General features: G+C 38.9%; 1 protein-coding gene across 1 annotated transcript in view; it reads left to right on the top strand.

The window, feature by feature from the left end:
• LOC129266154 (uncharacterized) overlaps positions 1–14,598 on the top strand; it is a 49,750-nt gene that overhangs the window by 12,940 nt on the left and 22,212 nt on the right. The window contains exons 7-18 of the mRNA XM_064104042.1: positions 1,261–1,370; positions 2,261–2,359; positions 3,434–3,544; positions 4,264–4,401; positions 5,187–5,400; positions 6,134–6,247; positions 7,128–7,315; positions 8,487–10,028; positions 11,795–11,982; positions 12,483–12,631; positions 13,401–13,537; positions 14,078–14,185. Coding sequence (XP_063960112.1) covers positions 1,261–1,370; positions 2,261–2,359; positions 3,434–3,544; positions 4,264–4,401; positions 5,187–5,400; positions 6,134–6,247; positions 7,128–7,315; positions 8,487–10,028; positions 11,795–11,982; positions 12,483–12,631; positions 13,401–13,537; positions 14,078–14,185 — 3,098 coding nt within the window. The remainder of the gene's footprint in view (positions 1–1,260; positions 1,371–2,260; positions 2,360–3,433; positions 3,545–4,263; positions 4,402–5,186; positions 5,401–6,133; positions 6,248–7,127; positions 7,316–8,486; positions 10,029–11,794; positions 11,983–12,482; positions 12,632–13,400; positions 13,538–14,077; positions 14,186–14,598) is intronic.

The raw sequence follows: 14,598 nt of genomic DNA, 5'->3' as shown, positions 1-14,598 counted from the left end.
ATTATTGTCAGTGACGATATAAAAATGTGAAACATGTATATGCAGCTCGAAAATTTGGTATTAACCGCCATATACAACCTGCATACAAACCAAGCAAAGGATGAATTACTGTCCCTATAAAATACACTTTGATTAATTAAATGCTGCCCCTTGTTTTAGCAGATATACAAACCGCCCTTTCACATGGTACCAAAATTGTAATTTGAATGATGATTCCAGTGAAAAATAATTCTAATCATAATGATGAATTTTTAGCATGTGTGAAACCAATCACGAATTCAAATTCTACTCTGGAGGTGAATTCCAGTTAAGTTTCATTCAAATTATGGTACGAATTTTACGTCAGAAAGGGTTGACCTCCAAAACATCTTTTAAGGGGCCGAGCTTACGTGACCTTTCAAGCACTTCTGCAGATAATACAATTGTCATACACTCATCGTAGTTTGTTTTTGGCGATGCAGTGCTTTGATTGGGTTTGATTGACAAGTCACCAAGGACACAATACCACCTTCGCTCAGGAATAAGAATTAAAATCACAGTTTTCGAGTGAACGTGTGAATGGTACAATGATTCTAAAGACGAATTGCAATCAACATCACAATGATGATTCAAGATTCTCGTGTGAAAAGGCCCTTAGGAAAACTTTTAAAATGTCATTCAAAATGTAGTGAAACCTATATGAAAAGACCACATGAAGGAAGACAAAAGAGGCCTTTATGAAATCAAACTTGTTGACATGAACTCCTGCTCTTCCTTAGCAAGTAGAAAAACTTTAAGTGATAAGTTGAATTATGATGATATTGATAATGTGAAACCGGTATATATGCAGTGTTTACAAAAAAATGTGTGAAAATAAGTGCCAGTTGTGGTGATGGTATCAAAATGAGTTTGAATAGAAGCCAATAAAATGACCACCAAAGTGGTTTGTATGTGCCAAACAGCTCAGAAAGAATATGTGTAATGCTGAAAAATGAGCGAAATAAGTATGGTATTCTATCAAAATGTTGGGTATTTTTCGAAGCAGTATTGATACACTGTCCCACATATGCTTTTCTGTGTTGGTGATCTTCAGAGTTATTGGTTTTTATCTCAGATTTCACAAAGTTGAGTTTGCTTAATGTATTGATCTAGAACTATGACAATATTCATCTTGATTTTAAAGACTTTCTCATGAAATGATTGTTTGCTGCAACTAAATTCTTAATACCTTTAAATTAAATTATCAACAATAACCATTTTGAAATGATTTTGTCCTGCTAGCTCCAGCTGTCCCCAAAATTAGACCAGCTGGCGCAAGGATCAAGAGAGCTGGAGGAGATCTACCCACTGGATTGGCCCTGGTCCCAAAGAACAAGAAAGGCCAAACAGGGGTAAGTTGGACCAAATCTAGATCAGGAGCCCAAGTTACAATGGCAATGGCACAGTAGTCAATTGAAATCAAGTTTTCCTTTTCCTATCCTATTCAAACTTTGCAATCAATCCATTTTATCTTCTCATTAAAACTCCCCTTTTCCTAATGTTTTCAATTCCGGGTCACATGACACAAAGTTTAGTTCTTGAACGAGCGCTAGTTCTCAGGAATCTCACTTTACGTTCATTTGCTGTTCGGCCCTAACATTATCACCATCATATTATCCTTGTTGTATGTTAAGCCCGACTCACACTATGCGATTCGTTGCGATCCGAATTTCAAAGTAATTGTGATAACATTTGATATGGCATTCCAAGTAATTCAATCTTACAGATCAGAATTCAGAATAGTGGTAGGACTACTGAAATTGAAATTCAATCCAGTTCGATTGTAATGACGTCATCATCGGCTGCGATTTTAAGATTTTGACTTTACTCCGATCACAGGGCTTGCCGCAAAGTGAAAATATGATTTCAGTATTCCTAATGTCCTGCCAAACTTTATATGAAATGATTTTACTTCTTGGAACATTTATATTTAATGCAAAATGCGATTTCTTGAAAATCACATCGCACCAGATCACATAGTGTGAGCCGGGCTTAAATGTGTCTGAGAGTGTGTGCTAAGTTTAAGTTTTCTTATCTAAATGGGTTTTTTATGAAGAATAAAACAAATTCAACTTTCACATCAACTCAATCACATAACTTAAATGGACTCTTGAATATATGTGTATGATATTTATAAAAGACTCTTAGGGAAATGCTTAATTGAAGAATGAAATGAATTCAAACTTCATTTCATTCTTAGGACATAATTAAATTGGCCTCTCAATTATATCTGTGTTTATAGGATAAAGATGAGAAGTCTGATGCAAGCTCTAAGCCACTCCGGACAGTCAAGTTTTCTAAGAAGATTCCTGGCAAACATTTCATCAAGACAGACTTCAAGGTGAGTAGAATAATGGTTATTTCTACTCTGTCCAGTTAAGATATAGATACTAAAGAATGAATACTTTTCACTTTTCATTAAAAAGAAAACAAAAAATGGCATGACATAGTTGTTCATTCAGTTTACAAAAGCCAGAATACTTAAAAAGACGAATTGTCAAGTTTCGCTTTCAGATAAGGCGAGCAAGCATTTCATGAAAAGATTTGTGAGATGAGTTGAATAGAGTCTTTTTTCACCGAATGCGAAATGTCGCACCATTGCACGAATAAGAATATTTGCTATTTGTGTTGTACAATGCCTCAGAAATTAGCGAAAATACAAACAAAAATCAATTTTTTCCTATGTTAATCTATGAAAAAGAAATATTGAAAGCGAAAAGCGAAATCCCTCAAAAGCGCATGTGATCTGCAGCAGCAATGCACATTTACCCAGTAAGCCCTTCGCGTATTGCACCTTCATTTTGGCATTTACTAAGCACAATGCATTGAATCAAATCATAATTTTATAGTGACGTCACCTTGTTCCTGACCGTGCAACGGTACATTATGGACGGTACGTGTACAACGGTGCGGATGTTTGACATTCAGCCTCCCATATGCTCTCACTCAACAAGCTAAGTAGGCGTCGTACAATATTTTTCTTCGAAGGTTGCTCATTTTAACCCTAAATCTCCCGGTTATTGTTTTTCGATGGAAATCGTTCCAGACTTAATTCAGATCATAAACAAGGCAAAATTAATTAAGTTTAATCAGTAAAAGTAGAAATAATGATACATTTATGAATTTTGGCTAAATACACAATTTGCATTGGATTTGTACATGAAATCACTTTTATGAGCAATTTTTGGTCTGACATGCACTTATATAATGTTGCGTAATGTCGTAACCGCGCACCCGGGCGTCACAAATTTGGTCTCAAAATTTGCGCGAGACTTGAAAGTAAAAAGTCAGTGAGCGGCGAGGTCAGAGGCAGATATATCGCGAAAATTGTCGAGGGGGGGCCATTATGCCCCCCCCCCCCCCCCCCGGGAGAATTAGGGTTAAAGCCATGAATTATTCCTATTGACTTTTGCAGGATGACTATGATATGACTGTGGCGTGGAAACGTGGAATGGTGATCATTTCTTCTGATCCTATGATCCCGAGGACTATATGCTATCTGTGTGGTAGTAATGGTAAACACGATGTAAGTACACCATTCTCCTTTCTCTTTCTTTTTCCCTCTCTCTATCTCTCTCTTTCTCGTTTTCTTTCTGTGTCACTCTCTGATTTACAACCCTAATAGTCCATTATTCATGCTGCGCTATGAGCTCCGTTCATAAAGACTTGTTATAGTAACAAATGCCCACTTTCTATCACAAATTTACAATCAGCCAATGGGTTAGCAGAATTTCAGTAGCTTTTAACTGTTAAAGGTAAATTTGTTCTTGTATTAAGTTTTATGAAATGGGCCAATCAAAGTTTGTTGCAAACTTTATCTCTCTCTTTTACATAGTTAATGACTCCCATTTCATGTCAAAAGTATATATATTGTTGGTCACATGGGAAGGTACATCACTTTTCGTCAAATTCAATTATGTGAAGGTGCCGTGGCCGAGTGGTCAAAAGCGCCTGACGAGACACATGAAAGTCTAGGGTTCGACCCCCCTCCATGTTACCTTTACCCGTGAGCAAAGCGTTTAATGGACAGCGCGTTTTTATCCTTTATTCGAATAAATGGAAATGCGATACCCATCCTTGGTTAATATATAGGCATTTCTTTTTTTGAAGCAAATTATTCTGCATTCTACATCCCATAAAATGTATTCATCTGTTCAACATATTATATGACTTAATAGAAATGATGAGAATCATCATCATCATCTTTATTCATATTTTTTTCTTTTTCATTTTGTCTTTTTGTAGCTGGTGTATTGCAATGTGTGCTGTGAGCCGTTCCACGAGTTCTGCCTTGAAGACGATGAGCGCCCTCTATCTGGCGAGAAGGAGAACTGGTGCTGTCGGAACTGTCGGTTCTGTCACGTGTGTGACCACCAGGACCAGGTATTTAAATTACACATGAAAAATTGTTTCTTTCAGTAATATTGCCTCTCTTAGCTTCTTCAAAATCTCACTTTTTCTATCAATTTAGTTGTAACCTATTTTGTAACGTGTTCCCTTATGCATATATATGATAATTTTATCTTTATACCCTGTATTGCAATATGCCTGTATCATGTATATTGAAGAATTCTCTAATTATTTCACTCCTTGTATATAGATTCACTAATCTCACTTTATGATTGCTTTGTAACCTTTGTTTGTATCAGTCTCCCGACTGTTTTAACAAGTAAATTATTTGCGAAAACCGAAATGTATCGTAATCTAAAAACCAGTGCCGACCTCACAGAAACGCTGTTAGCCTAACAGAGCCAGGGCGCTAATAGTAAGCCCAGTTACATCTTTCGGAATATGATGTCAAACGTTGAGCCAACGCGTTGTGACATTAGGCATTGCTGCGACATTACCGGTTGTAACAGGGCCTTTTTTAGTGCTAACGTTACTGTGCGGCAGGTACTGGCTGTTCATACAAGCTCTCCAGTAAATGGAACTCGCATCCTTTCTATTGTGTATGTTTCCGTTTCCTTTCTTTACTGCGACATGATGACGAAGCCAAAAAATATTGTTATGTTGTGCTCACAGGCCCCAAATGGGAAACTTTGGTCGATCAGTCAGTAATAATTGTGGAGGGCCAGGGGTGTCGTATATAACGGACTCGGGTGCTTCGAGAACCAAATATTACTGTCGTTAACAATTGTTTTCCCGTTCATGATTCTTGTTTTTACCAGCTGCTGACCTGTCATAAGTGCCACTGCAGCTATCATGCCGAGTGCCTTGGACCTAACTACCCAACAAAACCATCTAAGAAAAGGAAGATCTGGGTGTGTTCTCGCTGTGTGAAGTGTAAGAGTTGTGGTGCTACCACTCCGGGTTCCGATCCTAAAGCCCAGTGGATGCATGGTTTCTCGCACTGTCAAGAATGCGGGAAGCTCTTCGAGAAAGGTATGTTGTTTCATACTCATCAATTTTTAATTAGTAAACATATTGATTATTGCTTTGGGTAATTCCCTTAGGTTTTGTATTGAACTCTAAAAGAGCAGGTTCGCTCCTGTAAGACCTTGTCTGTCCAATGCAAACTCACAACTAAAATTGGTATACATGTCACCCACGACTTAATCTATAAAGCTGTGATGCCAATTTCTCAACAAAAAAAGTAAATACATACTAATTACGCTAAATTATTGAAAATTTGCACAAGATGCATAAAAAAGTGAAATGAACAACGTGGCAACTGTTTTTTGCATTGTGAACATAGTCTGCTTTGCAGACTCTGAATGGCTTATGAGGTGGGATCGCACGCTGCTGCTGGTTTGCAAAGCAAACCAGCCTGAAAGGGCTAGCAAAGCGAGCCATTTCAGATCTGCAGCCACAGTAGACCTAGTCTGCTATGCAGACTCGTTGAATCAGCTGTGGTACACACACTGCAGATGTGGGTCTACATTTGTAGACTATTGTGAACATATTGTGCAAAACGTTGACAGCAGAACCTTTCCAACACCATTGGACCTTACAGGGTTAAAAGAAACCAACTGATTCTGGAAGGCAATGAGTGAAAGGCAAGGCGATCATCGTATTAAAGAGCCCAAATCATGTGTAATCATGGTTAAAATATGAATTGAGAAGAGAATGTCTTCAATTTTCATTAATTTGATAATGTTTTTTCTCTCGTTGACAGGTAACTACTGCCCTGTGTGTAAGAAGTGTTATGAAGATGATGACTTTGAGTCTAAGATGATGCAATGTGCAGACTGCAGTAGGTGGGTCCACGCAAAGTGTGAAAATCTTTCTGGTAAGTTTGAGTCATTCCTTTTTTTTGTCCTTTTTTTTAGTCCTTCAAAGTTTTCTCTGTGGTTCACTGAAAAGGTTCATTATTGGTGTGTAGACATGAGAAACCACAATCATGAAAATCTACCTGCTTTTTGGTAAGCTTTCGCTTGTTCGGCTGCAAGCTTCGTCAGACCTTCGTCGTAGCTGTTGTAGCTGGCGCTGTTGCAGATGCACCACGACAGAAGCGAAAGCTTACCGAAACACAGGCAAATATTCAATGATTGTAGACAGGTGCGTACGCAGGGGGGGGGGAGTTCAAGGGGTTCAAAACCCCCCCCCCTTCTATTATTTTTAAACCTTTTTTTTTTGGCTTGTCAAATTTTCGATTAACTTGAACCCCCCCTTCCAAAAATCCTGGGTACTCGACTGATTGTGGAAAAAATAATGATTTCTCATTTCTCTGTGGTTGACACTGCCACCCCCACACTCCATATTCCGTCATGTTTTGACTGAAGAAGCAGTCACAAATCCCAGAATTAGATGGCGTTTCACCACAATGGTTCTCAAACCACCACCAGCCGTTCATTTGCAATGATTGGCTTGGTGTGAAGACAGATCTCCCAGAAAGGCAGGCATCCAATCAATTTGGTCTCTTTCTTTCAGTTACTGTGTTCACATTGCTGAAGCAATTTCAGAAGAACAATGCTTTTGAAATGTATTTTTGAAGTTCATGTTCTCCATTTTGGTTTTGTGAAATCTGTATGAATGCAATTATGGGTTCAACTAAACATTTTCAAAACTGCTTCTTCAAGTCGAAAGGTAAATATATTTGCTTATTTGCAACATAATGTTAGCTGCAGGACCTAAGGTGCACTTCTTTTGTTTTTGCATCTGCGTCTTAGATGATCAGTACCGGATCCTGACCGAGTTGCCAGACTCTGTCCCATACCGTTGCCCACCCTGCGCCAAACACAAACCAACGCCGTGGAAGGTAGAGGTCAACGAGGAGCTTCAGGCTGGCTTTGTGAATGTCCTCAATGCTCTCTACAACTGCAAGAGTGCCGGTCACCTTATCTGGCCAAATAGAAGGGTAAGTCATCAACTTGAGAGATCACCAATAATAATTGATATTTGTAGAAATGCTAAAAACAAGAAGTATCATAGCACAAACAAAGTATAAAAAATGATAATCACATTTACAATCATAAACACATTCAGAATAACAAAAGGAATTATTTAGGGAAAAGGGAAGTGTCGTCACTTCGGTTTTTTCACGAACGTGGTTGGCCCTGGTCAGTACCTTCTACCACTCAATGTTGTATCGTATCCACACTCCCAATGCTAATTTCTCCACTGAGAAAGTAATTCATATGAAAATGATAATCAAGCCCAGAAAACCAACCAGTTTTTGTCCTTCCTGAACTCCCTGGCGGTTTTTTTTTTTTGGAGTTGAATTTCTACAACTATAAATTCCCTGATGCAGAGATGCCAGTCTTCAGTCTTTTGCCTGATTTTAGGCCCTGACAACTTCCCCTTCAATGCTTTTTCGGCTTTATATTGTAAAGCACATTTTCTGGGCCCCTTGCAGAAAAGTTACTATTACAGAAACTTTGCTATCCGATGGTATCCTTCATGAAATCCTTGATTTTGATTGGCTGTTCAGTCATGTTCCCAAGATAGTTACCATTTGAAGGCAAAGTTACCATAATGGTAACTCTTATGCAATAGGGCCCTGGCTTCTTTTCAGGCCCAGTGAGGATAACTGCCGACCATAACGGTTACAACCCTTTATCTATCTTCACACTTCTTTCCAAATATCTTCTCCCTGAGTGAAGGTTAATTTCTACATTTGTGCATTCTACATTTTAACCATCGTCTCTTGCCATCCTTGGTTCACTCTTTGGCCAAACCCTGTTCTTGACATTCTACCTCTCTTATTTCTATCTTAGATTTTTGTCATGTGGTTGCTTCAGTCGAGTCTGCCTTCATTGTTTTAATCCTTAAATTCTTGACATATTGAATGCCTCGATATATGTCATACATTGAACAGTTCTTTTTTGGTAACTAAGTATTACAAAATACTTAAGATAGCCAACTTAATGTTGGTACTTGAAATCGTTTTGGATGAAATTTCATTGGTCTTTCTCAACAATATCACCATTGTAAGATCAAAATGTGTTTATGCAAAGAAAGGATGAACATAATCTCATAGCTTTGCCAGTAGTTTCCTTGATTGACTTTTGGCTTTTTCTTTATCGCAGTTCAAGTATATGAGAAAGATCCATCAAGGGGATTCCCGTCTGTCATCCACCGGTCAAGAATCCAGAGACAGCGCAGCATCACCGGCTCCAAGCGAAGCATCGTCTCTGGAGAGAGAAACGCCAACACCAGACAGGGGCTTAGAGGCAAGCGGAGATGGCGGAACATCTTCAGCACAGGATGATGTTGAGGAGACATACTCATTTAGGAGAGGAAGGACGGTGAGGAGGGTACTGAGGAGGAGACGGCAGCAGAGACACGCTGGAATTGTGGAAGGCGCAGGGAGAGGAGATACGGAAGGTCCAGGAGATAGCAAAGACTCTGAGAGGGTTGGGGAAGATGCTGCTGATGTTGATAGGACGTTAAAAGATGAAGATGGGTTGAAGAGTGAAAGTGCTGAAGTTGATCTTGTCATGGAAGCAGGCTCTGAGGCAAGATCAGTTGAACAAATTCATCCTGTCTTTGATAGGGATGCAGATAGAACTGATGATGGTGTCGAGAAGGTACTCCCAACAGTACATGTTCTTGATGCGGATAAATGCGAATCCAATGTTTCGGAAGATGGAAAAATAATTGAAGAAGATGATGCTTTGAGGACTAAGAAAAGAGAGCAGATGCCCGGTGATGGGTTGTTGTCTCTCAGTACTACAGCTAAAGGGGATGTTGTATCTTCCGTTGAATCAACATCAAAACACAAATCACAAGAGAACGCCTCTCCTGAAGGCATTGTGCCAAAGGATGATGACAATTCTGAAAGGACTACACAACCTATGTCCTCAAGTTCCGAGGATATTCCTATGATCAGTGACGATGCCTTGAAATCACCTGCTGTTGTGTCTACTTCAGCAGCAGTTGAAGATGATCAGAACCTTGAAGTGCAAACTGTTAGTGAAACCAAAGACAGGACTGATGTAGTTGTGAGTGGTCCTCAATGTGTTGATGACTCCAGTGTGGCTGACTCTCATGGCACTGCTCACCAGGATGGTTCAGGTGGAACCCTTGGTGAATCCAGGATGGACACCTCCAACCCTGCCAGTGACGGTGAGACATCGGCTGCAGAAGAAGTGGACATCGACGTTGAAAATACGGATGTCAAAGAGGAAAAGATGGACGTGGATGATGCTGATGGTGGGGATCAACAATCCTCTGCTGAGGAAAGAACTTGTGAAGACTCCATTACAGCTATTACAGGAGATGCCACAGGAAGCCTTGAGGATACTGCAGAAGTGGCTTCTGATGGTGCGTTGTCTCCGAAGCTTGAGAAGGAAGATGCAGATGCTACGTGTACCCTTGACTTTGAGAGAAAAGATGATGTTGTTTCTCCTGCAGCTGTTCCTGACATTGACCCAGACATTCCAGATGCAGTGATGGAGGTGACGACATCGACACAATCTGAGCAGGAGGTTTGTAAGACACCTGCTAAGGTACTCACCATCGCAATAGGGAAAAAGGAAGAAGAGGAAGAGAAGAAAGATGAAGAAATTAAACCAACCAGTTTCCAGTTTGTCAAAGCTAAGATGATGGCAGGCTACTATAAATCAGTGGTATGTATATGGTCCAATTTTGATATTTTGCAACATATCAAAAGCATTTAAGTACTATATTGTTCATCAAATGAAATATAATGTAGAATAAATAGCCAACAGATATCACAAGGATGTTTGAAGGTTTACATGGTGGGATGGACAGTTTCAGATGTGGTTTACGGTACACCGGGTGGTGAATCCAAGGTCTAAGAAGAGTATAGAGATAGGAATGAAATGAAGAGACATAAGGTGGAGTATTCTTGAAGAAGGACATTCAATCTGCATGAGTCCTCTCTCCTATTCTACAAATCTATTCACTTATTCATTCCAGCCTTCTCTCATCTCTCTGACTATTCAAGCCTCTTAGCTTTTCTGTTTTACAGTTGTTTTAAAGGATTACATTCATTTTGGGTGGATGTTTCATAAAGCTGTTTGTAAGTTAAGAGCGACTTTAACCCTAATTCTCCCCCCCTTGACAATTTTCGCGATATATCTGCTGCGCAAATTTTTTTGACCTCGCCGCTCACTGACTTTTTACTTTCAAGTCTCGCGCAAATTTTGAGACCAAATTTGTGACGCCCGGGTACACGGTTACGACATTACGCAACATTATGTAAGTGCATGTCAGACCCAAAATTGCTCATAAACGTGATTTCATGTACAAATCCAATGCAAATTGTGTATTTAGCCAAAATTCATAAATGTATCATTATTTCTACTTTTACTGATTAAACTGAATTAATTTTGCCTTGTTTATGATCAGAACTAAGTCTGGAATGATTTCCATTGAAAAAACAATAAAAAACAAAAAGTAAAAAAACATAGAAATACATAAGAAATTCATAAAACAATAAAATACATAAGAAATTGATTTCCGAACCGAAGTTTTTTTAATTGCGATTGTTAAGATTGCTACAAAGAATTTTTTTACCAAAAATTAGCATTCTAGGAGCTTTATTTAGTGAATTATAGCAAAAAGTATGATTTATGCATAAATTAGCATAATTAATTCATATAAAATAAAATCTCATTATTTTGGAAAATTTTACCATACAGCCTTGTAGATTACATCGCACACTACCAGTGTGCAAATTTTTGCGTCGCTCGCGCAATCGGCGGCCGAGATCTTAAGGGGGGGCCATAATGGCCCCCCCCGGGATTGACAAGAATCAAAATACCCCGGGAGATTGAGGGTTAAGAGGGTTTCTTGTGGCAAATAGTATGCACCAAAATTGCCATTGGCGGTTGTTTAGCTTAGAAGAAAGGTTCACCAGTCGTTCTCAAAGTCACTCTTAACTTGCGAACAGCTTTATGAAACGGCCCCCAGGAAAGAATACTGTACCATTCAACCTACTGTGAGTTAGCGGGCCTTCCTAGCATGTGTGTCTACGATTTGCGATAATGACAGTGCAATATGGTTGTATGATGTTTATTAAAATTCCTGGATGTAGCGCTCGGCATGAATTTACCATTCAACTTGTGCACTGAACGAGAAAATTTACTCGTTCAGAGATGCGTGACCCAACAACATCTCTTACACCGTAGCTAGTGCTAGTTTATTTGCATCCACTTTTGGACCTCGTTCTCAATCCCTTACATTTTGAGGAGGAATCATAGTTAACCTTGCTACTTGTTTTATTCCTTATGCTGTATAAATTTCTTACCTTCAACCTACAGGAATTTATTGGGTCACCCGAGTAGATGGCGTGAGCTACATCCAGGAACTTTCGTTACTGTCGATTGCGAAAATTTCATTTTTTTTTTAAATTGAATTTAACTTGCAGGAGAAGTTCTGTAAGGACTGCGTGACAATCTTCCAGGCTTCATTCAACCAGGAAACGGACCTGATCCCCGGGCTTTCAAAGTCCAACGTGATCGCCAAGGGTGCGTTTCTCAAGATCATGACCCAGATGTTCCCGTGGTTCAGCGTTGACGAGACGAGGATCTGGAACGGCGAGGAGGGGTATAAAGAGTGAGTTTGATGTCATCGTATTGTATTTATTATCCGTATCAGACATTTGAGTTGGTCATTTACAAAACCGTATTGCCCTAGATTTCATGAATATTGGGAAGGGATAGATATATTATTTGTATTTCGCTCACTCTCTATGCACCTGTTGATATTTTTTTTTTTTCGTAGATATGATTCAAAAGGGCTCCTAGAAGAAGATCTATTTTTATATTGAGATTTGGTATTGTTTAAGCTTGGGTGTCTTCTTATGTTGTAATGATTACGAAAACTATTTCAGTAATAATTCCCTGTCAGTTGGTAATATGATATGCTTGTCATATGAGCTGTCAAACCGAACTTGTTCTGTTAGAGATCCCTGTCACAATTGGCTATCCATAATTGAATCACGACTTTAGACTGGAATTTGAATTAAACCCAAGTTCGAAATACGGGCGAATATGTCTGTGGAATATTACTTTTCCAATCATTTTTTATTATCAATTGTGTGATTTTCCCCCCAGGAATGGTGTACACCAGGTGGCAGTGGAGCCCCCTCACAAGGACCATGAATACGCTCAATGGAGGTATAGAGCCTTGATGCCGTCTATCACCGCTCAGCCCTCGCCATTCAAGAAACTTCCAACTCCAAGGAGGCGACATTCCATCATCGGTAAGCTTTCCTGCCCCACTTTAACAAAAAGATGTTTCTAACATGAGAACTTATTTCATAAAAGCAAAAATATTGTCAAAATAACCAAAGAAGGAAATAAGTATGCAAATAAAGAATGACCCAAATCAATTTCTTGGTTAAATTGAGATGCACGTATAAGATTGTTGCTAACACATAAGCCTATCTTGTGGGTAATTTTCGTCCAGGTATTCTACCCAGAGAGTGCCTAAACTGGATGGAAACTAAACGAAATCTTATTGGACCACCTAAAATATATTTTTGCTTTTCTTAATGTACTTCAAAAGAAATAGCATGGGCTTCGGCCGTTCTTATATTTATGTACTCATCAAGAATTGCCCAAGATCTTGACTCGTTGTCCTGTATCGATAGCCGTTAACGGTTCTTTTCTTAACCCTTTGTACTCTATCGATAGCCGTAAATGATTTATTCTTGACCCTTTGTACTGTATCTATAACCTTTAATGATTCTATTCTTAACCTTTGTCCTGTATCGATGGCCTGTTATGATTTTATTCTTGACCGTTTGTTCTGTATCGATAGCCATTAATCGTTGTATTCTTAACCCTTTGTCCTGTATCGATAGCCGTTAATGGTTCTATTCTTAACCCTTTGTACTCTATCGATAACCTTTAATGATTCTATTCTTGACCCTTCGTACTGTATCATGACCTTTAATGATTCTATTATTACCCTTAGTACTGTATCAATAGCCTTTAATGATTCTTTTCTTGACCGTTTGTTCTATCCAGGCGGTGATGGATGCTCAGAAGATGATTCTCATATTCTTGGTATCGAGGACGTCTCTGACCCTAGAAGATGCTGTCTCTGTGGGGTGATGGGTGATGACGACCCTAACAATGCTGGACGATTGCTATACTGTGGTCAGGTAATAACAATAATCAAAATGTCATATGTTGAGTTGTCATGATGTAGTGGTTATGACTCTGCCATAAATGGGGCGTTGGTTCATCTTATGGATGAATGGTCCTGGTAGAAGATGCTGTCTCCATGAGGAGATGGGTGATGATGACACTAACAATGCTGGATGATTTCTGTACTGTGGTAATAATGACAATTAGTCTACTAGTTTTACTATTGCCACTACAACTTATACTTCTACTATGCTTGTACTATTATTACTGCTGCTCCTGCAGCCAATACTTTTATATCCTATTTCTACTACTATTACTACTACACTATTACTACAACTACTGCTACTACTACTACTACTACTACTACTACTACTACTGCTACTACTACTACTTCTTCTTCTTCATCATCTTCTTCTTTCCTTCTTTTCCTCCTTCTCCTCCTTCTTCCTCTTCTTCTTTTTCTTCTCCTTCTTTTTCTTCTTCATCTTCTTTTTTTCTTCTTCTTTTCCTCCTCCACACATTTAGTACTACTATACTATCCTTTGTTTGTACAGGATGAATGGATCCATATAAACTGTGCCTTATGGTCTGCCGAGGTCTTTGAAGAGGTGGATGGATCTTTGATCAACGTTCATGCGGCCATCTCAAGAGGGAGAATGATGGTAAGAATTACAAACATTCACATCCCGGCTGATGTTTCCTGATGGTCATGATGATGCTGTTTACAATATTGATGATTAAATATATCATGTTCTTGATTACAATGTTGATGATGGTGATCATGAACAATGGTGGTGATGGTGATGGTGATGATGATGATGAAGATGGTGGTGATGATCATGATGAACAATGGTGATGATGATGATAACAATGATGATGATGATAAAAGATGGTTTTGTTGGTTACGATGATGATGATGACGATAATGATACTGATGATGAAGATGATGATCATGATGATCATTGATGATGATGATGATGATAACAATGGTGATGATGATAGTAATGATGATTGTGATGATAATGGTAAAGATTTTGATGATGATGGTGATGAGGATGATTACGATTATTTTGAT

Source organism: Lytechinus pictus, chromosome 8 (assembly GCF_037042905.1).
Source record: "Lytechinus pictus isolate F3 Inbred chromosome 8, Lp3.0, whole genome shotgun sequence".
NCBI lineage: Eukaryota > Metazoa > Echinodermata > Echinoidea > Temnopleuroida > Toxopneustidae > Lytechinus > Lytechinus pictus.
The sequence above is the reverse complement of the archived record's forward strand: the minus strand, read 5'-3'. Positions and strand labels throughout refer to the sequence as shown.